The 27,850-nt window shown below is 39.7% G+C and overlaps 1 protein-coding gene across 3 annotated transcripts in view; it reads left to right on the top strand.

Annotated features, from left to right (window-relative positions):
• The window catches only part of LOC130922520 (cGMP-dependent protein kinase 1), a 208,608-nt gene that overhangs the window by 129,134 nt on the left and 51,624 nt on the right, over positions 1–27,850 (top strand). For all 3 annotated transcript variants that reach the window (XM_057847305.1, XM_057847304.1, XM_057847306.1), the window contains exon 4: positions 22,980–23,085. In XM_057847305.1, the coding sequence (XP_057703288.1) occupies positions 22,980–23,085 (106 nt within the window). The remainder of the gene's footprint in view (positions 1–22,979; positions 23,086–27,850) is intronic.

Here is a 27,850-nt window from a genome sequence, read left to right as displayed (position 1 = left end):
ATTCTCTGCATGAGTGAAAAAAGCAACCTGAAGATTCCCAAATAGTCGCACAAAAATGCAAATTTGCATATAAACTCCTTTTTCCTTTTTGTGCTTACACCTGCAAGACAGTGGCAGAGAGCTAACCCTTGAAAGGACCCCTAGATTTGTGACATCCTCTGCCTCCGGAACACCTGCGCGCCAGCTGAGATGAGTTTGACAACGGCAACCAATACACACCTACACATTGAAACACACCTACACACATTTGCACGGCGCAAAGCACAAGCCGGCCTCTGACGCTTCTTACATCTTGGCCTCTTTGTCAAGTTACCCACAACAAAGGTGACTCCAAACAGCGGGGTGTCGCTCACCCTGACACCATTAATGTTGCACCATCACATATCTGTGGCGTTGCCATGGTAATGATGGGAAAAAGAACCCTTTGGTTAGATTTTCTGGCTCCTTAACGTCCAATTCATTTTTTGATTGGACGTCAACTGCTGTCAATGGCAGCCAATGCCTTAGTAACTCATCGGCTGCCATTGACATGTTGACAGATCCGTAATCCTTTTGAAGTGGGGGTGAATGAACGAATGTTAATTTTCGGCACATAAGGAATTGGGGCACGGCTAGTGGGATTATTTTTTTTCCTCAACCACCATATTGCTTTTCCTTATGTACTGTAGCTTGTTTTCCCTTTTCCATCCAAGATATCTATTTATGGCTGCCAGTCAATATCTATCATTGTTCATGGCACTGAACATGATCATTTAAAGCCAGCCTTTCCAGTTCAAATGGATTAGACGTCTATCGCTGTCAATGGCAGTGAAAGATTTAAGTGAAAAATGCGTGTCGGTCTGTCGTGCAACTCACAACTATAAAGTTATCTAACATTATTGTTCCCATCTAGATGTCAATATACGATTAAAAAAAAAAAAAAAGCTGTTCCCACAAATTCCAAATGAATCATAACCGGCTGCCACGTCCTGGCATTACCTCCACCAGGGAGCTAAAAATAGTTAGGCGCTGATAAATAGCAAACAAAATGCAATTTCCTTCCTATTCTGCAGCTCGACACACACACATGGAGACTTATCAGGTTATTCAAACACATTTCCTCTACGGCTAATTGTTTGGGCTTGATTGTCTGTAATGACTAGGGCAACAAACAATTAAAATTTATCTCACAATCCAACCACAGAGCAATTTATGGCCAATGGGTCATTTGGAAGAAACTAAGCCTTGAATGTTGAGTTTTTTGGGGGGGTTCCATTTTTAGAGCAATCTTACAGAATGAATGATATACAGTATCTAGCTCACAGGTGTCAAACTGAACACACGGGGGACACATCTGGCCTGCCATATCACTTCGTGTGAGCTGCAAAAGTCAATCATGTGCATTGACTTCACGTCTCTAATCAAAATAAAATGGAAATGCAAGTTAGGACTAGAGCATGGGTCGTCAACCCAAAATGTTGAAAGAGCCACATTGGACCCAAAAAACAAATATGTCTGGAGCCGCAAAAAATTAAAAGCCTCAATAATAAAGGCAACACATGCTGTATGTATCTGTATTAGCTATATTAGCCTACTATCAAAATGAGTAAGTCGGCTAAAAATACATAACGATTCTTCATGATTTAATGCTGATTTTCCCTGCAGTGCATCAGACGCAACACGTGACTACTCTGTTGTATGATGCCACCTCAAGTTTAACTTCATTACGATATTAAGGACTTGTTTTATTGCTTTTATGAAATTATAGACATACAATAAAAAAAAAAAATCTGATTTTTGATGTCGTTTTTATCTTGAGGTTTGCAAAAACAACAAAATTAAACGTGCACAACATGCGACCTTATCTGGGCATGTGTTTGATTTTTTTTTTTATTATCTCGGTTTTGCTTTTGAAGTCTGCAAATAGGTGTTCTGATATGTTGTTGAATGTCTCCTTCATGTACTCACTATCTGTGAATGGTTTTCTACTCTTTATTATCTCCTGGTTTAGGTACACTATCCACTCGCCCTCACTATGCCCTCGGGGGCCCTGCGCTTAAGTGACGTTTCATTATTATCGCTATATGATTGGCCGAAAAGTCGAAATGCTCTCCAATAAAATGCCTGTTTAAAAATGGTCCGGTTGTTCTTGAATGCGTTCGCTTAAAAGTGCCTATTTAAAAATTGTGTAAAGCAATTGATGATATTACACACAGAGAGGATTGTTAACGCATGTTAAAGTTATATAAAAGAGCAAACGTGTGTGCACACATCGGTCTCTCTCGAATGGGACATTTTGAGGAGAGAGTCCTGATGCTGCATTCTCTTGTCTTTAAGTAGTGGAAAATTTCCTCATATGAATCTTCCATGGTTACAGAAAAAAATATAACCTAACAGTTCGTGCAAAGGTTGTTTCATTTTTAAACATGCATTTTATGGGAGAGCATTTCGACTCTCCGACCAATCATATAGCGAAAATAACGGAACGTCACTTGCGTCACTGTCAAGCATGTGTCGCAGGCTATGACGCAAATCTTCATTGACAGACTGTTTTTACATTAACATAGTAACAATTGCATTTTAACACACAAAACATTATAAATAACACTAATCAATAATACAGCAAATCATTCGCTGCCACTCTCCCACTTCAAATTGCTTGGACGTCTACTAGTGATAAACTTGCAATTCACAGCAAAAGGATGCAAAGAGCCACATGATTGGACGTCTGTGATTGTCAATGGCATGCGACAAAGATGAGTTTGACCCCGCTGATTCAGCTGTCTCCTTACAGTATTTGATCTCAGCACCGCCATTTTCCTTGACTGCGTATCATTGATTGCTAGTTGATGACAGCACCTTCCTCGCTGGCCTTTTGGTCTCTTCATTCATCATTGATCATTAGCCCAACATGAAGACTGTGCGCAACAACAGAGAACCATCATATCGCTGTCACTATTCTAATGGCTCCCACAAGTGTGTCTGTCTGTTCTGAATGTCAATACAGGCAGTTGGATGCCGTCGTCCGTCCAGGAATAGAAACACCTTACGTAACCGCGTGTCTCTCTGCTTTCTTCAGGAATATAAAAGCCGAGTGTACTCTAAACATAGCACGAGTGACGGCAGGTGGGCTGAGACACAACAGAGTATTACCCCGGCAGCTGTTGCTTCGACTCCGCGTGTACCGAGGGAGAATTTTGGCATCTGGGCTTTGAGACTGATTAAAATAAATGCTTGTCTGTGTTGCTATTTGCGGATACATGAAAGATACTAAAAGTTCAGCTTTGGCGCGAAGGTTTGAGAAAATGCGCTCTTGAAACAGAACATTTGTTGGTCGCCTGCTCCAAAAAACTGATGAGTTTGAACAACGTTGATATGACTACAAGCCAAAGCAATACTGGTAATAAAACGTCCATTTGTTAAAAGGGTTAATTTGTTACACAAGGTAATAACTAGCTCAATAACCATAGTGCACTATCTACAGGTAGCTACCAATCTTGCCCATTAAGGCTGAGTTATGCTTCTGCGGCAGACCTGCGCCGTCAAGGCAGACCCGATTTACGACCCACCGCCGCAGCCTTTAGTGTTCCTTAACAATTTTCTGACTTCGCGTCAACGCGTGTGACGTGGTGGATATGGACTGGGATTGGTTCGCTCAGACTGTTGTTTACGGCTCAGCGCGGAATCACCGCCCTTGTCAAACATTATCTTGCTACACGCAAAAATGGACCAAGTCAACGAAGCGCAAGTACGACAACTTCAACAATGTCTCGTCAAGATATTATGAAGATTGCCAAATGGCAAGAAATTTGTGTTAGGAAATTGCTGAAAATACGGGGCTGGAGGTAAGCCAGCGATTGGATAAAAAATGGAAAAACCACCGAGACAAGTATGTGGGTGTTCGGAATCGAATGGCCACACAAAGCGGTGACCCAGTCGGCAAAAAACTCCCAGCTTTATATCACTTTAGGTTTTATTTTTGGTTGGTGCACTTCACATTTATTGTATACATATGTTTGCTGTGAGTCTGTGACTTATTTACGTGTCACACTTCAAGTACTGAATAAAGCACAGGTTTGGTGTGAAAAGAGTTGTTTTGATGTTTAATTTTCAACTAGACAGTTCACACACTTGATACATCACTGATCACTGATTGAGAGTGCCTCGGTGCTTTTATGATAACGTTGGTACCATCAAGGCTTCCAACGCAGTTTGGGAAGTTCCATAGCTGACAGAAATCTGCTATATCTTTCCACTGGCTGATTGTAGGACACGGCAACGAAATCGTACAAAACTGGACAGAAGAAGGAGAGGAGTCGATGATGGCTTTCTCCACTTTATTGTGGCAACAATAAAATAAATAACAAAATAATACCCGGCTGTTGCAACATGCGACCGCTGACTTTGGCTTTCTCCCGTTCTTTCCACTCGCTTCCCGCTACGTCACCGCTCCCCAGTCTGATCGCCTCCTAAAAGACCCACGCTTAGTTATGGACATTACAGTATGATCAACATTTGTTGTTCAATGTTGACGAGCTGAAGGTCCACATCCGAGCCTTCCATCTCCATTTGCATTATGGTGTAACCGGAAGAAAAGTAGAGGAAGTCGACAAGCGTCCCCCAAAACCGGACAAATACAACGACACACCCCTCTAGGGGCCTGGCGGTGAATTACAGAGCAACAAGTTCCCTTGTCGCGGAACTATGGAATGCTCATTGACGCTATTTTAGCTGCGCCGTCACCGCAACGCAGGAGCATAACTCAGGCTTTAAACGCACTTCTACAGTTTTGGTTAAATTTTGCGTGAAGATGCAAACCATTTAATCAACAAAACAGCCACATTCTCCCTCGAGAATTACAGCGGTACATCGAGATACGTAAGCTTTGGTATGCCAGGAAATTTAATTTATGTAGTTTTTCGAAAATGAAAAGATACTACTTACTGTAATAGGTCATTCCCACTTACAGCAATAAAATCATGTAACTACTGTGTTATTCTAATAAGCAGACAAGGCATGAAAATCATGCTCAAATGTTCAATGAACTGTTTCGTTTTCACTCAACCAGTCGCGCAGTGTGAAGTACACTTCCTTGTTTACAATGTCCTGTGGCCCCGTGGGTAATCCCATTGCATGCTGGATTTTGAAGTTGCAACGACTAACACCGCAACTGCATTTGACTATAAATGAAATCAAACGAAATGCGCACACCACAATGTGCTCCACATTGGTCATGTGTATGAAACATAAGAAGAATATAACTTAAAAGGCACAAACAGTGAGATGAAAACGCAAGCAATGGCTGCCAAAGTTAGCTCCTCTTTCAGCATTCCGTGTTTGCGATGAGCTCGAGTAGTCATGTGATGACATCAGTAGAAGCTGGAACCTAACAAACAGCACCACTAGGGGGCGAAAAAGCATTACAGTTAAAGCAGTGCTTCTCAATTATTTTCTGTTACGCCCCCCCAAGGAAGACGTAAATGTTTCGCGCCCCCCCCCAAACTCTGCCGCCACTGTAAATAGTATCATTTGTCCATTACTATTATAAGTACACCTCTGCCTCACATTGTATCCTTTTTTTCTATTAGAGAAAATAACAGAGATCAACTTATAAAGTATAACTTTATTAACATTGTTATGTTTGTAACAGAAAAGACTTAACACGCATCAATTTGCCTGAATTAAAAAAAAAAAAAGTCACATCCAAACTGTAAAAATACACTCAAGGTACATTTTTGACCATTTGATACTGAAAAATAAAATCAGTAAATACTAACAAATTCAAATTGATTAGAAACATTAACTCATGAGGACAATATGCCAAAAAATTTGACCGAAAAAACAAAACTGTATAGAACAAGGGAAAAAAGTGTCTTTGGACAGAAGGACAGTTTTTATTTTCGCTGCTCCTAGTATCACCTCCAGTTTGCAATGATGTGGGGTATATTGCACTGCTAACAGTGCTCACTGGTTTATAACACTGACAAAGCGGAAGGATTATTGGCAATATTCGGCACGTTTTCGCTGAAAAACAACCAAGCAGCTTATCAATGAGATTGGGGTCTAATGTCTTTTAAGTGGCGTCTTAATTGATTTGGCTTCCGGCTGTCCGCTATAATCATTTTTAGACACAGTAAACAGTGGTCTTTCCTCGTCTACCACTGTATTAAATGTCAAAGCCAAAAGCCAAACGGCCCGAAAAAAGCGCATTCTCGGCGGCCGAGGGAGAACCGTAGGTGAGGGCGGTCGTCGTGACGATCCCAAGCCGAAAATGGCACTTTTCGGGCAGACACGTGAGAACCGGAGAAGACAGTGGGTCGCTGCGTGAGACGCCTTTCGAAAACGGTGCACAGCTCTCCAGCTCTTCATTCATGAGTCTCTTCCGTGCGCTCTTGCTTACTTCAAAAATACTGCGCGCACTTTGAAAATGAGAGCGCCACTGCCACCCACTGAGTGGATGTGCAAGTACACTTTATTCTAGAACGGCAAAACAAAACAAAAAATGTAAGCATGTTCCCCGAGGTCACACGCGCCACCCCTGGCATTGCTCTGCGCCCCCCTGGGGGGGCGCGCCCCACTATTTGAGAAGTACTGAGTTAAAGGCAGGCAATCGGAGGACATGACAGCCGGTTTAGGGACAGTTTACTTGGTGACCCTGCGACACCAAGATGCAATGATTGTGCTGCGGAATGGCCTCGCCTTTATACGGTGTCGGCAAAAACGGAATGCAGAGATGCAAACCTCTGATTCCGGGCTACAAAGTGGAAGGATTCGAGTGCCGGGCTTGCTCTGCAACTACATAAATGGTTATTGATCTATATAACGGTGTGCCTTTTATTGCGAAAAATACAGTACAATTTACAGTTTTTCACTAGTAGACTTCCGAACCCATTTGGACTGGAATGTTCAAATATATTGAAGGTGTAGCAATGTCAGTGGCAGCCAATGAGTTAACAAGGAAACAAATTTCAATATCGATACTTCGATTATTTGCAATACTTTTGAGAAACCTACTAAATACGTACAGCTCTTTGGCCAGTAAAATCCATATGTAACCCCCACAAAACTACTGTATGAATTGCGGGGTCTTCAAATCGGAGGGAAAAAAGTAGTGGTATATTCTCCGAAAATTACGGTACTGAATTTGCATCACAGTTTCATAAATATGAGTGGTTTTATGGAATTATGCTTATAAGCTACTGAAAAGATACAATTAATGTACAACAGTAGACGCCAAATAAAATAGAAAACTAACAAGAAAACATAAAAACTAAGTTAAATTGTGAAAAGAAATTCAGATGACATTTATCATTTATTATTTTGGGCATGATTGCCCAGCCGTAATCATAACCCTTAACCAAACGTTATGAGAAGTAGCATCATATTCAAGGCTGCAGCCTCATTATTTTCATAATGGTTGTTGACTAGTATTTATTGCTACTGCTACTAATTACACACTGCTGTACACTAAGGACACTTTCCATTTTTCGCAGTTTTCGTTGGTCTTGTTATTGAATAATGATAACACAACTGCATAATTTGCACCATTGTTGCTAGACAACACTACAGGTTAGTTTACATTGCTGTACTACTTAATTTGTTGTAGAGTAGCTCAAACTAATGGGGACAAAAATGTACATTCATCAGTCAGCCAATAATGTGGATCCTGATTATGATTGTGAATCTGAAAGTAGTATCTAATGACCCGTTGTGCTTTCTCACGCTCCGTTTCCATCAATCCGACCTAACTTGATGTTTTTAATGACTTTAGGGAAATGGAAGCCGTGCTGTTCCTGTGCGCTGCCATGACAGCCGCAGCGCTCCTTCCGTACTTTGCGGGTTGTGAAAAGCAGGCACGTAACATTTTGATGAGCAGGAACAATTCAAACGCCTTCTGTGATTACAATAATACACCCGAGTGAGAGCTCTCACTCATTAGTTTGGAGATCCAGCTCTTTGCTAAGCATCCACAAGTGCTAAAATCAGCACCTGCGGGTGAGAACATTTGAATAAACAATGCGGCACATTTCATGATTGTATTTTTTTCTTCACATTTTCTTTGTCGCATCACAAGGTTTTGATGAGCGAGGGCAGATTCCGCCAGGATTCTGTCACTCTCATCATCTGCCTTCTCATCTTTTGGAGTCCTTTTACTCAGTTTTGGGAGAGTGTTGATGTCCGCGCAGCACATTTCACGTGTTTTTTGGGCTTTCATCCACTTACGACTTTCATTTTAGCTTCACAAATTTGCAACAAACTCAGTTTTTACCGTTTTATCCCTTTATAGACATTCATTTATTTTGTTTTAACTCAGTCTGCCATTGACATCGCTAGACATCTATTCCAATTTGACTGGAAGGAGCACATTGGATTAGACCAGTAATTCTCAAATAGTGGGGCGCGCCCCCCCCAGGGCGACCTCGGGGAAAATACTTTTTTTTTGTTTGTTGTTGTTGTTGTTGTTGCCGGACTAGAATAAAGTGTACTAGCGCATCCACTCAGTGGGTGGCAGTGGTGGTCTCATTTTCAAAGTGCGCGCAGCATTTTTTAAGTAAGCAAGAGCACACAGAAGAGAGATATGACGAGCTGTGTGCCGTTTTCCTCTCCGGTTCTCACGTGTCCGCCCGGGAAGTGCCATTTTCGGCTTGGGATCGTCACGACGACTGCCCTCACCTACGGTTCTCCCTCGGTTGCCGAGAATGCGCTTTTTTCGGGCCGTTTGCTTTTTGGCTTTGACATTTAATTCAGTGGTAGATGAGGAAAGACCACTGTTTACTGTGTCTAAAAATGATTATAGCGGACAGCCGGAAGCCAAATCAATTAAGACGCCACTTAAAAGACATTAGACCCCAATCTCATTGATAAGCTGCTTGGTTGTTTTTCAGCGAAAACGTGCCGAATATTGCCAACAATCGTCCCGCTTTGTCAGTGTTATATAAGTAAACCAGTGAGCACTGTTAGCGTGCTCAGTGCAAAATAACCCCACACCATTGCAAACTGGAGGTGATACTGTGAGCAGCGAGCAGCGAAAAAAAACCTGTCCTTCTGTCCAAAGACACTCTTTTTTTTTTTCTTCTTCTTCTATTCAGTTTTGTTTTTTCGGTCAAATTTTTTGGCATATTGTCCTCATGAGTTAATGTTTCTAATCAATTTGAATTTGTTATTATTTACTGATTTTATTTATCAGTATTAAATGGTCAGAAATGTACCTTGAGTTTATTTTTACAGTTTGGATGTGACTTTTTTTTTTTTAATTCATGCAAATTGACGCGCATTAAGTCTTTTCTGTTACAAACAAAACAATGTTGATAAAGTTATACTTTATAAGTTGATCTCTGTTATTTTCTCTAATAGAAAAAAAGGACACAATGTGAGGCAGAGGCATACTTATAATAGTAATATTATAGACAAATGATACTATTTACAGTGGCGCGAAACATTTACGTCTTCCTTGGGGAGGCGTAACAGAAAATAATTGAGAAGCACTGGATTAGACATCTTGTGTCGCCCATTGCACTGAAAGATTCACAGTCAGTCTACCCAGTTCAAATGAATTGGATGTCTATCATTCTCAATAGTGCAATGAGTTGAATACTATGACATTGTTTTAAATCCCATTTAGAGTGTCACTTTACTGTAATCGATAGATTGGACTTCACTGAGCCATAACCCGATCCTTTTTTTTTTTTGTAAAATGATCCCAAAAAAAGCAAAAAATAGAACTTGAATCCTATTTTTTCATTCATTTAGTGTCACTGCTGTGGTGGCCAGCATTTTAATTATTTTTCATAGAAATTCAGTTGTTTTTAATCGGGGAAAAAAATAGTTAACTGCTCCAAACATCAACACTCCTGAAATAATTATCTATTTTTTTCCGTACAACCAAGGGGTTGATCTGAGTGGTTAGAGCACATAGAGTGGGCCAGCAGGTGCATAGTCTCTCTTTTTGATCAAAACATTTTACTGAAGATTGCTTTGACCAAGTGACAAATGATGTGTTGCCGTTGAAGAGTTGTTAACAATGACATTGGAACCGAAACAACAAGGCTTTAGCCGCCGTTTTTGGCCTTGACATCGCCAAAAGTGGACCAAGTGAAAAAAATCCCAGTTTTAACATTTTCAGATGATATATTATTAGTTTTCAATGGCTATCCATGCTGCTGTATAGTCGTGAGGCATAAATGTAAGATCTTTACCATTCAGGCACCCAAGATCTGATGTAAACGGCAGTACTAGTTGCTTCTGTGTCTCTCCCTCACTCCCACTCGCTCGCCTGCTCCCTCACGCCGTGTTATCATGAATTTCTGCCTCCAGTTCGGACTTGTATGGTGAATTCCCCCTGGAATCATGTTCTTCGGTACTTAGTTCCTCCTTTGAACCCATTTCAATTTCGTATTCCGACCCGTTGAACGATAAAGTCAACGAGTCTCGACTGCTGTTTTCCATTGAGTCATATGCGCCCTGCCGGATTCCTTGCCTTACCTCATTGGTTTCTACTATGCAGGGCAAAGAGTTACAAAAGTGTGATTTATATTGCACAATTAATAGTTATGGATCTGTGTGAGTCTTGATTGATTTTTTTATTTTTTTTTTTATTTTTGAATACTCGTTGACAAGAGTCAATCATTTAATTCGCGTGGGGGGAAAAAACGTGATGATATTAAATACATTGGAGATGCGGCCGCTGAATTTTTTCGATAGGAATTCCCGCATCTTCAACAAAATCCTTTCCAACCTCAGATGAATGCACTGTACATAAAGTAGGAAAACTCAAATAAAAGAGGAAGTCAGCCTCCATGGCTGAGTGCAGTGAAAATGTGCTTTATCATTTAGTGTCACAACTCAATGGGCTACTAAGTGGATTATAAGACAAACACATGTGCTATTTGCATAATGCCCAGGAGGCTGAAATTCAGTTAGGCAGAGTTGTAACAAGGGCAAACAAATAAGCGTGTCTTGGATGTGTGTCTATCATGATATAATATAGATTTTAATAGAATGCGAACAAGTGACAGATGGAAATCTTTTTCTTTGTTCCCCTCCATGTTTGTTTTTATGGTACATTTAAAACAAAACATTTTAAATGTGCGAGTGCGGGCTGTGGTCGACAGCAGCTCCTGTGTGAGGGTGTTTTAGTTTTTTCCATTTATGCCATAAACAATGCAAATGTGCATCAGCAACTCTGTCACTTTCACTATGTCACACACAAAATTCCCTAATTTAGTGCTCGGGTGAATCAAATTATTACTTTGGTGATGTTTTATGGTATTTTACTGCCAAGGATTCATGCTAAGATCATTTGGTGGCATTTCAGTGCCAAGTTACTACGTTGACGTTATCTGAGGAGGTTCATTTAGACAAAAGTAGTGCTTGGCCGCCATCCTGTGGCATCTTGTTAGAAAGGATTGATGACAAAGGTGTTTTAGATGCTTTATATAGACAAATGCATCACTTTGTATCCAATTTGGTGGCATTTGTGGTGCCACAGAACTATTTTGACACATAAATTGTGCTTTGCAACCATCTTGGTAGCAAGGAACTATGTCGGAGGGAGTTGAGGAACTCAATTAAAAAAATTGTGGGGTGTTAACATTTATGAAATATACGTATGTTCCAACGAATTATGTTGAGGTTAAGGGGTTTCATATAGACAACAGTAATGCTTTCCACAATTTTGTGGCAAGGAACGATGTCAAACGGAATTGGAGGTGCTTCATTTAGGCGATGTCTACAGAGGGACAGATATCTTTTTTCCAGGGTATTTACAGGCTATTTTTATACCTTTAAAAACAACGAAGCCTGAAAACGTTACTTGGGATGTTACAATCAATGCTCAGTTGCGCTCTCACCACTTGGAAAATAATAAATAGAAGCATATGGTGTGGCGCTGCCTATATTTCCTGGAAGCCGCAACCAGGAGTGCTTGTGCATGGCAGTGGCGATCCTGGAAGTGGCAACAGTTTTGACAGGCAGAAATGTCATGGGAAAAAAACTGATCGCGCTCCTCTTTGATTGGGGGTACCACGCAGGTCAATTTTCAGTTTTCACTTTTCAATTCTCCTCTACGCATTTTTTATACTCATGTTCAGTCAGCATTGAGTTGGGAGGGGCCAGCCCCACAGCTGACTGATCGGAGACAACGCGGCAGACGAGCTCTGTAAAAAGCGCTCATCTCTGCGTCATCCGCGATGAGAGGACAACAAATAGGCACTGAATTGAAGCATATTATTGCGACGTAGTTTGAAGGTTCAATAAAAATGTTTGAAAAAAAAAAAAGAGGAGCAGGAATGCCATGTCGTGATCGTCCGCCTCCATTGTTTACGATGCTATTATGGGGACGCCATGATGTCATTTCCTTAGTATCCGATTGTTTTACGGAGACAGCAGTCCATATTAGGCAGCCTGTAATATTACCCGCCTACATTAACCGTTTAACAACTAATCCAGATAATAGGCATTCTAGTGTAGCCGACATGCTGCATAGTCCAACTAATAGTCCTAGTGTAGGCGTAGACTTAGACAAAAGTTGTGATTGGTACCATCTAGTGGCATCTTAGGAACCATATCAAAGTGAGATGAGTGAACTGCAAAAAAAAAAATGCCCATGCTACTCCATATTTTCACCAATTTAATCAAATCGGTCTCCCGCCACATCCCCGATTTCCCCCCCGTCACGGTGTGAATCTCCAAAATTCATTAATCCTCCCGCCACACGGTCCTATATTCGTTCAAACCTTTCATTTCCCAACTCGGCCCCAGGAAGCTAATTGGCAACCCGTAAGCATTCCGGCATTGATCAGCGTTCTTGCCAGCAGATAACGACTTCCCTGGGTCTCAGTGCAATTTAGCAGAGTCGCCGTAAGTCGCTTACCGAGCGAGCAGCGCTGCTGGCTAACCTCGCATATTATTTCCCAGTGCCCAAAACGTTTCTACAGGCTCGACTTAGCGGCTCACGACATCCCAACTCAGGTGACAGGAGGGTCATTTTTGAAGAAGACACTTATCATTTTAGACTGGATTTCTCAATTTTTCTTTCAGAATTCATCCCAATTTTTGAGTCACTTTCTGTGCAGGCCTGGGCAACCACACAGTTGCATTTGAGCAACACATTTTTGATTTGTGATATAGCGGCACTAGATGTAGACGTAAGGGGGTCAGACCGTGGAATGAGGGCACCTCCCCTGCTATAGGTCCTATTTATAAAGTTGTTCGCAAAGGGTTGAGAATTATGAGAGAGAGTTGATTTATTTTGATTGGACAGGAAAGTGTCAAAAAGATTCATACCCTGGACTAGGATGGCCAAAAATAATTATTTTAATCACCAATAATTTTTGCGATGAATCAACTAATCGCTTCATATGTAAATCACGTATTATTTACTGTAATGTTACTCTGGGCTTCACAGTTTAGCTGGAAATGTGCAGCTGGAGTAAAAACTATGTTCTGAAACAAGTAAGACCAAGAATATTATGTAAATATGTTATTATATCCTTGTTTTCCAAATCAGAGCAACATTTGATTTGCTTATAAAATATCCTACTTTGATAAATTAAAATGTTTATCAGTTTGCTTTTTTTTTTTTTTTTTTTTTGAGGACTACACAAAACTTAAAAGTTACTGTTTTCCCCTTCATTTAATCAAAAGTAAACAATGTACGATTTTTCACCCTTTTGTCTTTGTTAAAATTTGTATTTAAACAATAATTCCTTACATTTGCTCATACTTTTCTCTAGTTCAAATAATCAATTTTTGTTTGGACAATTCCAATATGCTTCTTATGGGGGTTATCATTTATTCTGCTGTTGTGGCTTATAGTAAAACTTTAGTGATCCCTAAGGATCCAACAGCAGCAATAATAGTAAGGCTGAAAAATGAAATCACATCACATTTCGCTGAGATTATTAAGTCACGGGTCAGGTGAGTTCAGAGGCAAATGTGAGGTAATGATAAAAATTGATTAGCTCGATTTGAAAGGAAAACACCAAATTATATGGAGGCTGTAGATCCTGCTGGGAGATGTTAAAGAAATTTTTTTTTAAAATACTTCTATGAGGCGTTAATTTTAGCTTATTTTTTATATAAGATTAAATAAGTGTGCCTTGTCAGCATAGAACTCATCACTTCACTTCAACACACTAACTCTTGGCCTAAAATGGTACTCAAGCAACATTTTTTTTTTACAAGACATGAAAGGAAATTCCTTTCATATTGATTGCTAAATGGTCAACACAAACATGAGGGTTTCATAAGGGAGAAAAAAAATACTTTATGGCACCCGATTCCTTAGCTGGGAAAGTGAAAACAAGCAGGTGAATAAGGTAAAAATAAAAGTCATTATTGGTACCCTGATTTTTTAGGTTGAAAAGACAAAACAAGAGGGTAGATGAAGGGGAAAAAAACTATCACCGCCCATCACCGACACAATTCTTTGGGTTGAAAAGGGAAAACAAGAGGGTGGATAACTAGAAAAAAAAAGCAATCACTATCAGCACCCTTGATTCTTAAGGTGAAAAAGGGAACTCAAACTGGGTGGATAAATGGGGGTGGAACTAACATGCAATGGGGTACCGCAGGCTACACGTCACTTCCGCTCATTAATATTTATGACATTAGCTTCTGTGGCTATGCTGTTAGCTAAGGTGGGACAAGCTCTTGTTTGTCCCCAATAGGAAATGAATGGGAATAGTGTACGACGGAGATGTTTACAGAGCTAAACCTACCAATTCTGTCCGAAAACGATGTCCCTGGTGCCAAATTCACTGGTAGACAACATGTGGAAGAACATACAAATGTTCAGTTTAAGAGATGGCTTGAGTGTCGACGGCTGAAAAAGACGGGAAAAAAAACGAGCCAACCTAAGTTTCCCTTAGCTTTTTAATCGACACCTTTTTCTTACGCCACTGACAATGACATTCTCCTGTTTCAACAATCTATCCTTTACTACCATAAGCCCCATGTTTCTTATATATTATATCCCCTGGTTGTCTTACGTCTCTGACCGTTCTTTTGGGGGACATTGCTGTTTTGGGTAGCGATCGCGAATGCTACTCGTTGACAGCCAACGAACACTTTTTCATTAATAAAAATCTTAATTCTATTTATTTATTTACACTTAACAACTAAAGTTGTTTCTTTACAACAGAAAAGGTAACAACGGTGGCAGTCAGATACCACTTTAATTTTTTATTCAGGTCATTCATTGTCAGACAGAAGCAGCACGAAAAAACGCCACGCGAAAAAAATAACATAAAAAACAAAAAATATATATCAAAAAATATCAAAATGGCTTATCTTGGCCCAGACAAAATGTTTACTGCATATGAAATGTGAATGGCTTCACTTTGCTGGTGTTAAACTGGTCCTTTAGACGTCCGCGGCATAGTAGCTCCATTCTTCACATTTTTTGGTTCCGGGAGAGTATGAAGAAAACAGTATAAGAAATAAGTATTTAATCAACCACTAATTGTGCAAGTTCTTCCAGTTGAAAATATTAGAGAGGCCTGTAATTGACAACATGGGTATACCTCAACCATGAGAGACAGAATGTGCAAAAAAAAAACTGAAAATCACATTGTCTGATTTTTAAAGAATCTATTTGCAAATCATGCACTGTAAATTCTAACAAGTTAAGTTTACTTAAATAAATTGAGGAAACCGATTACCTTGGGAAAAGTAAGTAAACAAACTTATTGTGTTAAGTAGTGTGGAATTATCAAATTTAAGTGAGTGGTACTTTTTTTTTTTAAGTTGTGAGAACTTAATGTATCTTAGTAAAGTTAAATTCATATCAAGTTGTTACAACGCAATTACTTTGAGTCGAATGAACTTTAATATATTGTGCCAAATCAAGTGGGCTTTACTTGAAATTTGTATTACTTTACTTGAGGTATCTTAGTGTAATCCACTTCAATAAAGTTGACAGAAACTCAATTAAGATAAGTAACAATAACTTAATATACTATGCCGAAGTAAGTGGGCAGTACTTAAATTGTCTGCCCATTCATTTTCAATGGCAAAAAAACAAATGTCCCCAAATCAACAGGAAATTACCAAATATCAATAGGACACGCCCCTTAAATGTCCCAAAATGACCAGGTCACGCCCCCCAAATGTCCCCAAATGACCTGATATGACCAGTACACGCCACCCAAATGTCCCCACATGACCTGATATTACTGGGACATGTCCCCCCAATCAACAGGAAGTGACCTGATAGGACCAGGACATGTCCCCCAAAGGTCCCCAAATCAACAGGAAGTGACCTAATATGACCATGACATGTCCCAGAAATGACCCCAAATCAGCAGGAGCTGGCCAGAAATGGTCTCTGAAATGTCCATACACCAATGTGGGCGGGGTTAAGATCTTCATCTTGACACAGCAAAGTCCAGAAAAATTTCTACCGAAATTGCCGAATCTATAACATACCTAGTTTCGCCAACTTTAAAATAAGAATTCACAAAATGGCATTATGAACATGTTTTATTTTTGTGTTTTTTTTACTTCAGTATTTCCAAACAATATGACAACACAGCAACAAACAGACTTCGCAACAAAAAGGCTTGGCAACATTTAGTCTGTAAAAATAAAAATACAAACTGATAAATAAAAACTAACATTCAGAACACATCGTTTCCCATTACACATATTCCTTGCCACAACATCTACGGCCTAGAGCTGCAAGCTGCAAACACTAGGCCTAGGCCAAAAGTGCATTCTTTAACGTTTGCAGTTTTGGGCTTAGCTTTTGGTGTCCCATGTTCAACAAAACCTTTTTCACGTAACGTTTTTCATAGTTTTTGGGTATTCAAAATGCAGTGCAAAAATTAAAGCAAAAACAAGACAAATTGCTTTCGACATTGTTGGGAACCTCATTCATAACAAGGTTCCCTTCAAAGATGATCACATTGCTGCATGGCGTTAGTGGCATGTCCTCCGGTATGACTTGCAGAACCCCAACAGGAACTTGGACAAAGTCATCGGAAGAGTCTGAATCCTGCATTTAAAATAAAAACACAAATAAATTCTATTAAGATGGTAAGATAGCACACACACATTATAGTGTGTTCACTTTGCTTATTGAAGTGCCTGCACAAAATCACAGAGAACAAACCAAAACTCTGTAATACAGTCTTAGAGACCTCTTTAGATTACGAGCAGGTGGAAATGGCTGCATTTCATCACTAAATATGCACAAAAAGATTTTGAAAAAAATCACATGTGGGACATCAAATTTGTAACTCCCAAATGATTCAGAATACGTCACTTTTTGTGACATCCCCACTTAAATTGGAAAAAGTATTTTTTTTCCTTTGCATTTTGCACCTTATTTTTGAAGTAAAAACATTTAACTCACTCATATCACTTTTTTATCATTTGACACCTTTTTTTTTAAAGTAAAACACATCATTTTACGCACCCATATAACTTTTTTCGCATTTGGTGCACTTCAAAAGATATCGTGTCAGACGATATCCCAATTTTAACAACTTTTTGGACGTGTACTGATTCAGAGAAAAGGCGCTTATAAATGTAACATAACTGACGTTACACACGTTTACATCCCAGCACTAGCATGATTTCACGGAGCCCCCCCCCCCCCCCCCAACACGCACGCGCGCACACACCCGCACCCCCACGTCCACACACACTTCTCACCCGACATTACAGCTTGTTACACTGAGTTAACCAGTTAACTCAGAAGCATCACGCAAACAGCTAACAGACAGGACCGGCCGGCGGACACATGTTAGCACAGCACGTAGCTCACGGCTACACCGACTGGTCTATGAACCCGCAGGCAGACACACACTGGCGAACATGCCAACACGAAGTCTAAGAGTGGACTTCCTTCCAACAATTCTCATTTTAAACATTAAATGATATTGAAAAGGTTAGAAACAAAAGCTTTACTTACCCAAACCAAATCAGGGCAACATTCAGTTGGGGTAATGGTTCTGTTCTGACCGCTTTCTCGAATTTTCCTCCCGAGGTAGATTCGCGCCACCCGGAAATGGACATGCGCACCACAGGTGCGCAGCTCTCATACCACAAACCATGCTACTCACTTAGTAGATTCAAGTTCATACAACTTAATAAAACAAGTAAGCAGGTAAAAAGTGCAGACAACTCAATATGAGAAAGTAAACTTTAAAAACTAGTATGAATTAAGTGATATGAACTATTTAATCTTGAGTCAGGACAATTTTTGCATTTACAGTGTGGTGGAAAATAAGTATTTGGTCAATACCAAAAGTTCATCTCAATACTTTGTTATGTACCCTTTGTTGGCAATAACGGAGGCCAAACATTTTCTGTAACTCTTCACAAGCTTTTCACACACTGTTGCTGGTATTTTGACCCATTCCTCCATCTCCTCTAGAGCAGTGATGTTTTGGGGCTGTCGTTGGGCAACACGGACTTTCAACTCCCTCCACAGATTTTCGATGGGGTTGAGATCTGGAGACTGGCTAGGCCACTCCAGGACCTTGAAATGCTTCTTACGAAACCACTCCTTTGTGGCCCTGGCTATGTGTTTGGGGTCATTGTCATGCTGAAAGACCCAGCCACGTCTCATCTTCAATGCCCTTGCTAATGGAAGGAGATTTTCACTAAAAATCTCTCAATACATGGCCCCATTCATTCTTTTCTTCACACAGATCAGTCGTCCTGGTCCCTATGCAGAAAAACAGCCCCAAAGCATGATGTTTCCACCCCCATGCTTCACAGTGCGTATGGTGCAATTCAGTATTCTTTATTTTTTCGTTTCATCTGACCACCATAACACATTCTTCCAGTCCTCTTCTGGATCATCCAAATGCTCTTTAACGAACCGCAGACAGGCCTGGACGTGTACTTTCTTCAGCTGGGGGACACGTCTGGCAGTGCAGGATTTTAGTCCCTGGCTAGGCATTGTGTTACTGATAGTAGCCTTTGTTGCTGTGGTCCCAGCTCTCTGTAGGTCATTCACTAGGTCCCCCTGTGTGGTTCTGGGATTTTTGCGCACCGTTCTTGTTATCATTTTGACGCCACGGGGTGAGGAGGGAGTTGAAAGTCCGTGTTACCCAACGACAGCCCCAAAACATCACTGCTCTAGAGGAGATCTGCATGGAGGAATGGGCCAAAATACCAGCAACAGTGTGTGAAGAGTTACAGAAAACGTTTGGCCTCTGTTATTGCCAACAAAGGGTACATAACAAATTATTGAGATGAACTTTTGGTATTGACCAAATACTTGTTTTCCATCATGATTTGCAAATAAATTCTTTAAAAATCAAACAATGTGATTTTCTGTTTTTTTTTTCCCACATTATGTCTCTCTCTTTACCCATGTTGACAATTACAGGCCTCTCTAATATTTTCAAGTGGGAGAACTTGCACAATTAGTGGTTGACTAAATACTTATTTGCCCCACTGTGTGTCGTAATGTCTAGAGTCGTTTCTACAAGTTCCATAGTAGCAGTGAATAATCGGCATGTCAGTCTTTGAAAGATTACCTGAGAAAGAAGGCCGAAATATAATGGTTTGCATGCGAGTGCGTGTATATAATGTCTTACTTCCGCTTTACGATGCGACGTCACGGTCTAAAAATAGCCTGCGTGTGGTACGCTATTGGCACCTACGATTCTGTAGGTGGGAAAGTGAAAAAAATGCGTATAAGGAGAAAGAAAACAGTCAAAATCATTCGCCCTGATTCATTAGGTGCAAAAGGGAAAACGAGAGGGTGTATAAAGGGGTGGGGGGGGCTTACTATGGTCGCCCCAATTCTTTAGGTGGAAAAGGGGACTCAAAAGAGGGTGTATAAGGACAAAAAAAAGTTAGCATTGATGACCTATTCCTTACGTGGACAAGGGGAAAGGATGAATGAGAGAAAATAACAAAATCACTATTTGCGCCCTGAGTCTTCAGGTGGAAAAGGGAAAACAAGAGGGGAGATGAGGGGGAAAAACACTACTATACCCACTCATTGAGATATTAGCAGCCATTGACGGTGATAGCGCTGTCAGTGGCAGTGAATGAGTTAATCACTACAAGGAGTTCCCGAAGCAAAGACTCCCACAACCCAAGAACAACAGGGTGTCCTAAAATTTGTCTCACTGCCCACCCAAATCCTTCTCGGCTGAACAACAAGCCTTTATTGTGGAGGATAATGAGTCCCAACATGACTAGAAATAATGAGGCAAATAAAGCCATTACTGTAGCCAGCGCAAAGGATGGTGTACAGTACAAACGTGGATGACTCACACGTGGAAATATCCAAAGAGTTTTTGGGGCCCCGCCGAGCACCATGAAAGCATCTTTTAATGGGGGAACTTTAACGAGGCGCCGGCCGACGCTCTCATGTCTGCTCCGTTCCACACATAAACAAAACATCCACACAAGTAACTCGGTGACACAATAGCAAGCCATAAAACTAGAGGCTGTATATTGGGTCTCTGCACGTAAACATAGAAAAATCTCATCTCATTTTTTTAAGGAATGGAATGTATTTGAAGTCTTGTGAATATAAAGTTGACACAAAATTTGAACTCAGTTTGGATACGAGAGTAGGTTTAACTCATTTTGGTCCCGGTATGAATTGACAGCTAAACGTTAAATAAAATATAATAAAAATGAAATAAATTGACATTTTCAAAATAAATGTAAGTATATATTTTATTTTAATTTTAATGATTTATTAAGTATTTTTTATAGAAAAAAAATACGTAATATATTATTTAAATCTTTTAATTTCAATTGTCATTATTTTTTTGAAAAAGAAAAAAAACTAACAATTTAAATCAGTAATAAATCCACTATCAAAATAACCCTTTGTGGTAGCCCTCGTACCCCAAATCAAAATGTAAATATTAGGCTGTCAAATTTAACGTGTTAACGGGCGGTAATTAATTTTTTAAATTAATCACGTTAAAATATTTAACACATTTAACGCATGCGTGGAATGACCCGCTCATGCATTGCCTCAAACAGATTACAATGACACACTTGAGAGCTAATAGGCAGAGAAAGGTGTCTTGTTTTGTGCTTTTTCTTAACAAAGGTATACCACACGCGACGTGCTGGCACTTTGTTTCTTTATTAGCACATTCAGGTTCAACATTAACACAGCTTACGGCTCTCGGCAGGCCGTAACTCTCACTCACTCCTGCATCATGTGAGTAAACAACATGTTGGCGCCGCGTGCACTACAAGGTGCCTTGACAAAAGGCGAGTGAACACAGGCGTTCATTGGACGGCGCCGTTTATTGGTATAAGCTTCCGCAACTCCTTCGCAACAAACATAAGTCTCATTTAGTGAAAGCACAACAAAATAATATCTCTCCAAAAAAATAATGTTCACAAAATGAAAAGCGCTTCAATCTGTATTAATGAGGCCCTATTCTCACACAGTTAAACAGCAGTGCAAAGAGAACTGGCATTCCCAATCAAAATAGCTATGCAGCATACAGATAAAACTTACTCAAGACTTTGGTCAAACTCTATTCAAACATTTCGTTTAGTTCAACAAATACATTGGATGGCAATATTTATTCACAATATACACACTATCAGAGGTCAAGTACGTTGTGAAGCCAGCACTCAAATGACGTGAATTACAATGGATGGACCAAGTAAACAGGAAACTACGGCGTCAGTCGAGGGACAAAACACACTATTTGGCTTGATTTCTAATTTAATTTAAAACTCGCCATTGACACCTTGTGGTGTATTTAGTGTGTCTAGTTTATTTTTTGATAGAAAATTTTACAAATTTTATTAAAACAAAAACATTAAGAGGGGTTTTAATATAAAATTAGTGTAACTTGTACTAATATTTATCTTTTAAGAACTACAAGTCTTTCTTGTGGATCCCTTTAACAAAAAGAATGTTAATAATGTTAATGCCATCTTGTGGATTTATTGTTATAATAAATAAATACAGTACTTATGTACAGTATGTTGAATGTATTTATCCGTCTTATGTCTTATTTTTCCATTCCAACAATAATTTACGGAAAAATATGACATATTTTAGAGATGGATTAATTAATTTTTAAGCTGTGATTAACTCGGTTAAAAATTTTAATTGTTTGACAGCCCTAGTAAATATGTGATGTCCACAGCTCAAATCTTTAACTTACTTGCTGCCATTGACAACTAGAGACGTCCAATCCATTTGAAGGCCACACTCCCTGTTCAAATGGATTGGACGTCTACTGGTGATAAACTCATTGAAATTCACAGCAGAATAATGATAGCTCGTTTATCATCGCTAATGGTGCTGAAAGAGTTAATAACCAGAAAAGCGCTGGAAAAAATGAAATATCGCTGAACGTTTTACGGCCAAACGCATTATCTCGTTATATAGCGTACGACCACATCCGTGCCTGATGCCTTCGGGCAAGCACAAATTGAATTTAGTGTTGAGAAAAAGTTACTTCTGATCCCTTCCAGGATGTTGAGCAAGAGCTGGCACTGAGAAATGCCATTTTCAGTATAAATTTAGCTTGCTTTAGTTCTGGCCTCTACCAAAAAATTGTGATAATCGCAATCTCCTGTCCATGTTTACTCTAATTTTCTTGTGCATCCCTGCCGCACTTCTCTCCATTCGCACGCCCACAAAAAGTGCGGGGGTGCGAGTGCCCATGCATCGGCGCTCTCATCTTTAATTTGTTTTTCCTAGGAGCCCCAATCAGGAAGACAGGAGAAAAGCCATTTAAAAAAATAACACAGTCTTGACCTTCATTAAGATGACTCGAAGCGAGTCACGCATGCAAGGCATTCCAAAAATACCCGTAGACAACAAGCGCTAGTTTGTTTCTAAGATAAGAGACTCTTTGCATTTTGAGGAAATGCAGGGTTCTGGCTGCATAGCTACTTCAATTTCAGCTGCTTTGCCATATTCCTGCTCTGTATTCACAATATTTCAGGCTGCAAGCCAATGCGTGGGCTGATACAGTACCGTATATTATTCTCTTTGTTAAAAAAAAAAAAATGCCTCTCTTCTCTCTGGTTTCCAGCGCTGACAAACGTGAAGCTGTGGGCGATCGATCGGCAATGTTTCCAGACCATCATGATGCGGACGGGTCTCATCAAGCACACCGAGTATATGGAGTTTTTGAAAAGGTAAAAAAAAAAAAGGGGGGACAGGTTAGGGCTGCCATTGATGGTGCTGGACGTCCAATCTATTTGGCCTACGAGGGATGTTATCAAGTTATACCTAAATTCCTTCCGGGTCAACCAAGAAGTAAACCAATGTACAACTAATTGATTATAAAATGACTAAATAACTGTTTTGAGTGCCGATTTGGACTACGAGGGATGTTATCAAGTTATACCTAAATTCCTTCCGGGTCAACCAAGAAGTAAACCAATGTACAACTAATTGATTATAAAATGACTAAATAACTGTTTTGAGTGCCGATTAGTGACCTTTGAGCCTTTCTCTTCTTATCATGTCATTGCCAATTTGAGTTAAATAAGGTCATCTGTTTTCAAGTTATAGCGAAATTCCTTTTCTAACCTTTGACCTCATTACCCCAAAGCAGGCGAATGCAAGGGGGGCTCAGTTTCCCCTGAAATGTAAAAAATATGTGATCAACTGTATACTGTTGTGTGTACATGTCATTGAATTCATATGCGCTACAACGTGCTCAACTTTTGTTCAGAATCATCTTATCACTGGCTACGACACGGCTTGCTTTTCATTCATTTGTGCATCTTCTTTAAACAGCGTATACGCTGATTGTCTCCAGAGTTGTGAGTGCATTCTTCCACTACAGCAAAAACAGATGAGTCATTGGCTGAAGGCTCGACAGGCCCATCTGCTCTGCTTCTCTGGATGATGATTGGATGAGCTGTCTGAAGCTGAATCCCTTTTTGGATCACAGCGAAATGAGCGAGTCAGCGATGTTGTCAAGTAAAAACGACAGGAGGCACTTTTCAATTTTCATTCTGTTGTTCCGAGTTAAACCGGAGACTTTGCTAATCATCCTAGCGACACTTTGTTAAAAACGACTAGCGAAAAATCCAGCTACAATTTCTGTTTTTTTTTTTTTTTTGTCTGTTTGTTTTGTAGCTGCATGTGTTTGGTGACTTGACTTCTGGCACTCTAGTTTCTTTCCTTACCGAGCAGCGGGTGCCGCTGAGCCCCTCAACCGTCACAAAGCACTCACAGGCGGATACACTTTGAGCTTGCCCTCCTTGAAAGACCAGCATTAGCCAGTGCCCCAAAATGTAATTACCGTAATTTCCCGAATATAAGGCACACCTGTGTATAATGTGCACCCCAAATTTACTTGTAAAATCTAGGGAAAACTATTGTACCCGTTTGTAACGCACACCCTAATTTTAGCACCAATAAATAGAAGAATACAAGAACACAGAGCTCGTGTACAGATACAGAAATGTAATTTTACTTAATGGTGAAACACAGCACAAGCATAGCACATTGATAGTTCAAAACATTACCATAAACTGACAATATTTACGATATATTTATTTATGATTTGACAACTTCAACTTACCAGAATCTAGGAGAAAACAAAACAGATGTGACTTTTCTTTTAAAGGCTACTGTATAACTTGCTAGTTTCATCATGATGAATAAATGTTTCTTCCGTGGATTGATACGGTAAAATGAAAGTGAGAACGTAAGTCGGAAATCCAAGAGAGCTCATCGCTGTCGACACGACAGTAACAATGGGAACTATTGTTATTTGGGTTTGAGTTTCCCGATTGATGATGATTGATACGGTAAAATGAAAGTGAGAACGTAAGTCGGAAATCCAAGAGAGCTCATCGCTGTCGACACGACAGTAACAATGGGAACTATTGTTATTTGGGTTTGAGTTTCCCGAGGGACAGATATAGTTGACGGACACAGGAAGGTTGTGTTGTTACGTTTGTTATGGTCCGAGTTGCGGAGCTGCAATAAACGTTGACTCAAATGAGTTCAAGAAATTCTGTGCTTTATGAAGAGTGAAAAAAGCAGAATTTAACACAGACGAAATCATTCGGCCGATCAGGGTGAAGTATTACCGAAACAAAATGGTGACGTCACGTACCGTAATGGTCGGCAACGGATCGCCGCATATGTTTCTTCAACACAACGTGGCCGTGTCCAAAAAAAAAAAAATCGGTTTATATATATGTATAATATATATATACTGTATTTCTCTCTCCATCCATGTACCCGTTTATAATGCGCAACATGATTTTACAAGTTGATTTTGGGGAAAAAAGTGTGCGTTATATTTGGGAAATTACGGTACCTCCTCTGTTTCATATTACAAACATATCCTTCAAGTTTGATAATAATTAGGGGTGCACAATATCCATTTTTTGAAACCGATATCGATAACTTTCTGCTCCTTAAGGCCAATACCGATACGATAACCAATAATATATATAATTTTTCAATGTATATTCTTGTGAGTTTTTGAATACCTGTAGGTCAAAAATACTAGTGGTGGATTCAGCATAGATTTGCCTTGGACCCAACCAGAATTTTCATGATGACATGAACATTATTATAATGAACAAAACAAAGACAAGAACAGTTTTGACTTCAAATAAAGTGCCCATGTTAATTTTTTCAAATAAAAATAATTTGAGTCAATCACAATCAATCAGTCAACATCATTGATGATGTGTTCCCCTGAACAATAAGCACAAAACTAAAACAAACATAAACCCAACAGGTATTGTGCTTTGTCAGCAGATAAAACATTTGGTGCAACAGGAGAGGAGACATTTGTCGTCTTGGTCCATGAAGCAACTTTCTTAACCTGGCAATTATAGGACAGCAAGCCTATCAATAACCAAAAGACCTCTCAATAACTTGTAAACATAACACTGTAAAATGCAAACATTTGCTAAATGCCATAGTAAGGTTCATCACTCAATGATGGAAAAATAAGGCCTCTAGAACAGTAACAAATCTTTGCATACTGGCAAAACAGGAGTGAAAACAAACGCACACATCCCAATCCACCGACACCGTGCCAAAAATTATATTAATAGGCCCGATAATATATAATGTTATTGGATTTATTGGGATGATGTCATAATTCTTATTATTGGACCAATAATTATCGAACCGATAATTATCGTGCACCTCTAATAATAATCTCTTCATTCTTTCTTGTGTTATGTTGAACACAAACAAATACATAACCTTCGACATTCCGTAGCTTCCGCCTACTGGCGGAGGAAATAATGTGAGCCGATTCGTCGCCTCCTAGCAAAATAATTTGTGATTACTCGACTATCAATATTATGGTTTGTGGCTGCCCGAAAGACAAGGTTCACTCATTGGCTGTTGTGAAGCATGATCATTCACTCCCAACAGCTGGTGGTCCAAATCATTATCATGCATAAGTCAGCCATTACAGATGAAAATCAAGTTGCGCTAATGATCACGCAGCTCATAATACGACTTTGACCTTTAGGTGAAGCCTTTTACGTGCGTCTGGCTATTCGGGCCGACTATTAAATAATACAATAATACGGAGGAAGGCGACCCTTATCTCTCACAACGACGTCTGGCTCTTGAGACCGACATTAATCCAATTGGTTTCTCTTGTTTTTAATGAATATTTTCAATCTCTACTTTCCATTTGCAAGCGTCTCATCCAAAGAATTTTGTTTGATTTTGGCAAACGTTCCCATGACACAGCAACACCTGTGGTCAAACGTTATTTTAGTGGGAGGCTTTGATGAGTTGCTCCATCCCTCTACCTGTCATGAAATAAGCGTGTCAAAAAGTGACAGCTTTTGATTTTTATCACGGTGATTCATGCGGTAGTGGAAGCAATCCAGTGGAAAAAGGAGAAAATAGCATTCGCATGTGAATGCGGAGAGAGGCTACAATAGTAGGATGAAGCAATTCATTCACATTTATCGATACATTTTCCAGTTGTGCAATTGCAATTGTGTTGTAAATAATCACTTTTTTTTTTTCTTTAATGATTAGTTCCCAAATCAGCTCATATGTGAAAATTTAGCGAAACCTGTCACTGACAACCCTCAAGTTCAAATGGATTGGACGCAGGGGTGAAAGTTGCTAGAATTTCTTGCCGGAACTCCCTATCATAAAGTTCGGCATGGAGCCCTTTTTTTTTTTTAAGGAGACGGGGTTAAGCTTGGGACTTAAACCTCCTAAAACCACCAACATGCTAAAACTGCTTTTGTCACAGTTATAAATATAAAACACAAAAAAACACAACAGGCTTCATAGGGGTTAGCACGTTCCCTTCACAGTTCTGAGATCAAGGGTTCAGTCCCGGGCTCTGGCCTTCCAGTGTGGCTTTTGCATGTTCTCACCATGCCTGCGTGAGTATTCTCCTGGTACTCCCAAAAACATGCATGTAGGCATGATCAACCACTGTAAATTGTCCCTAGGTATGACTGTGTGTGCCTCGTTGTGCCCTGCGATTGGGCTGGCAACCGATTCAGGGTGTACCCCATAAATTGCCCATAGTTAGCTGGGATTGGCTTCAGCGTCCCTGTGACCTTCGTGAGGATAAGTAGTTCAGAAAATGAATGAATGAATTAGTAAGTTTCACACATGCATTAGGCTGCTGCATTACACTGGAACAAGGCATAAAAGAGAAAATGATTACCATTAAAAAAGTAATATTTTCACTGATTTACAAAATTCCTCATAATTCTTATTTTTCTAATTTCCTCAAATCTTAAAGCAAAACCCCGATTTTAACTATTCAAGAACATAGGATGTACTTTAAAATTGAAGATAACTGACTTTTTGATGGCTTTTATTTTTAAATAGTAAAGATATAAGTAACATACATTTTTAAAAAAGTACAAATGACTTACATTAACTCATTTGCTCCCAAAAACGTATAAATATGTTCTATTTTTAATTGTT

Source organism: Corythoichthys intestinalis, chromosome 10, assembly GCF_030265065.1.
Source record: "Corythoichthys intestinalis isolate RoL2023-P3 chromosome 10, ASM3026506v1, whole genome shotgun sequence".
Taxonomy (NCBI): domain Eukaryota; kingdom Metazoa; phylum Chordata; class Actinopteri; order Syngnathiformes; family Syngnathidae; genus Corythoichthys; species Corythoichthys intestinalis.
Note: the sequence above shows the minus strand (reverse complement) of the source record. Positions and strands in the feature narration are given on the sequence as shown.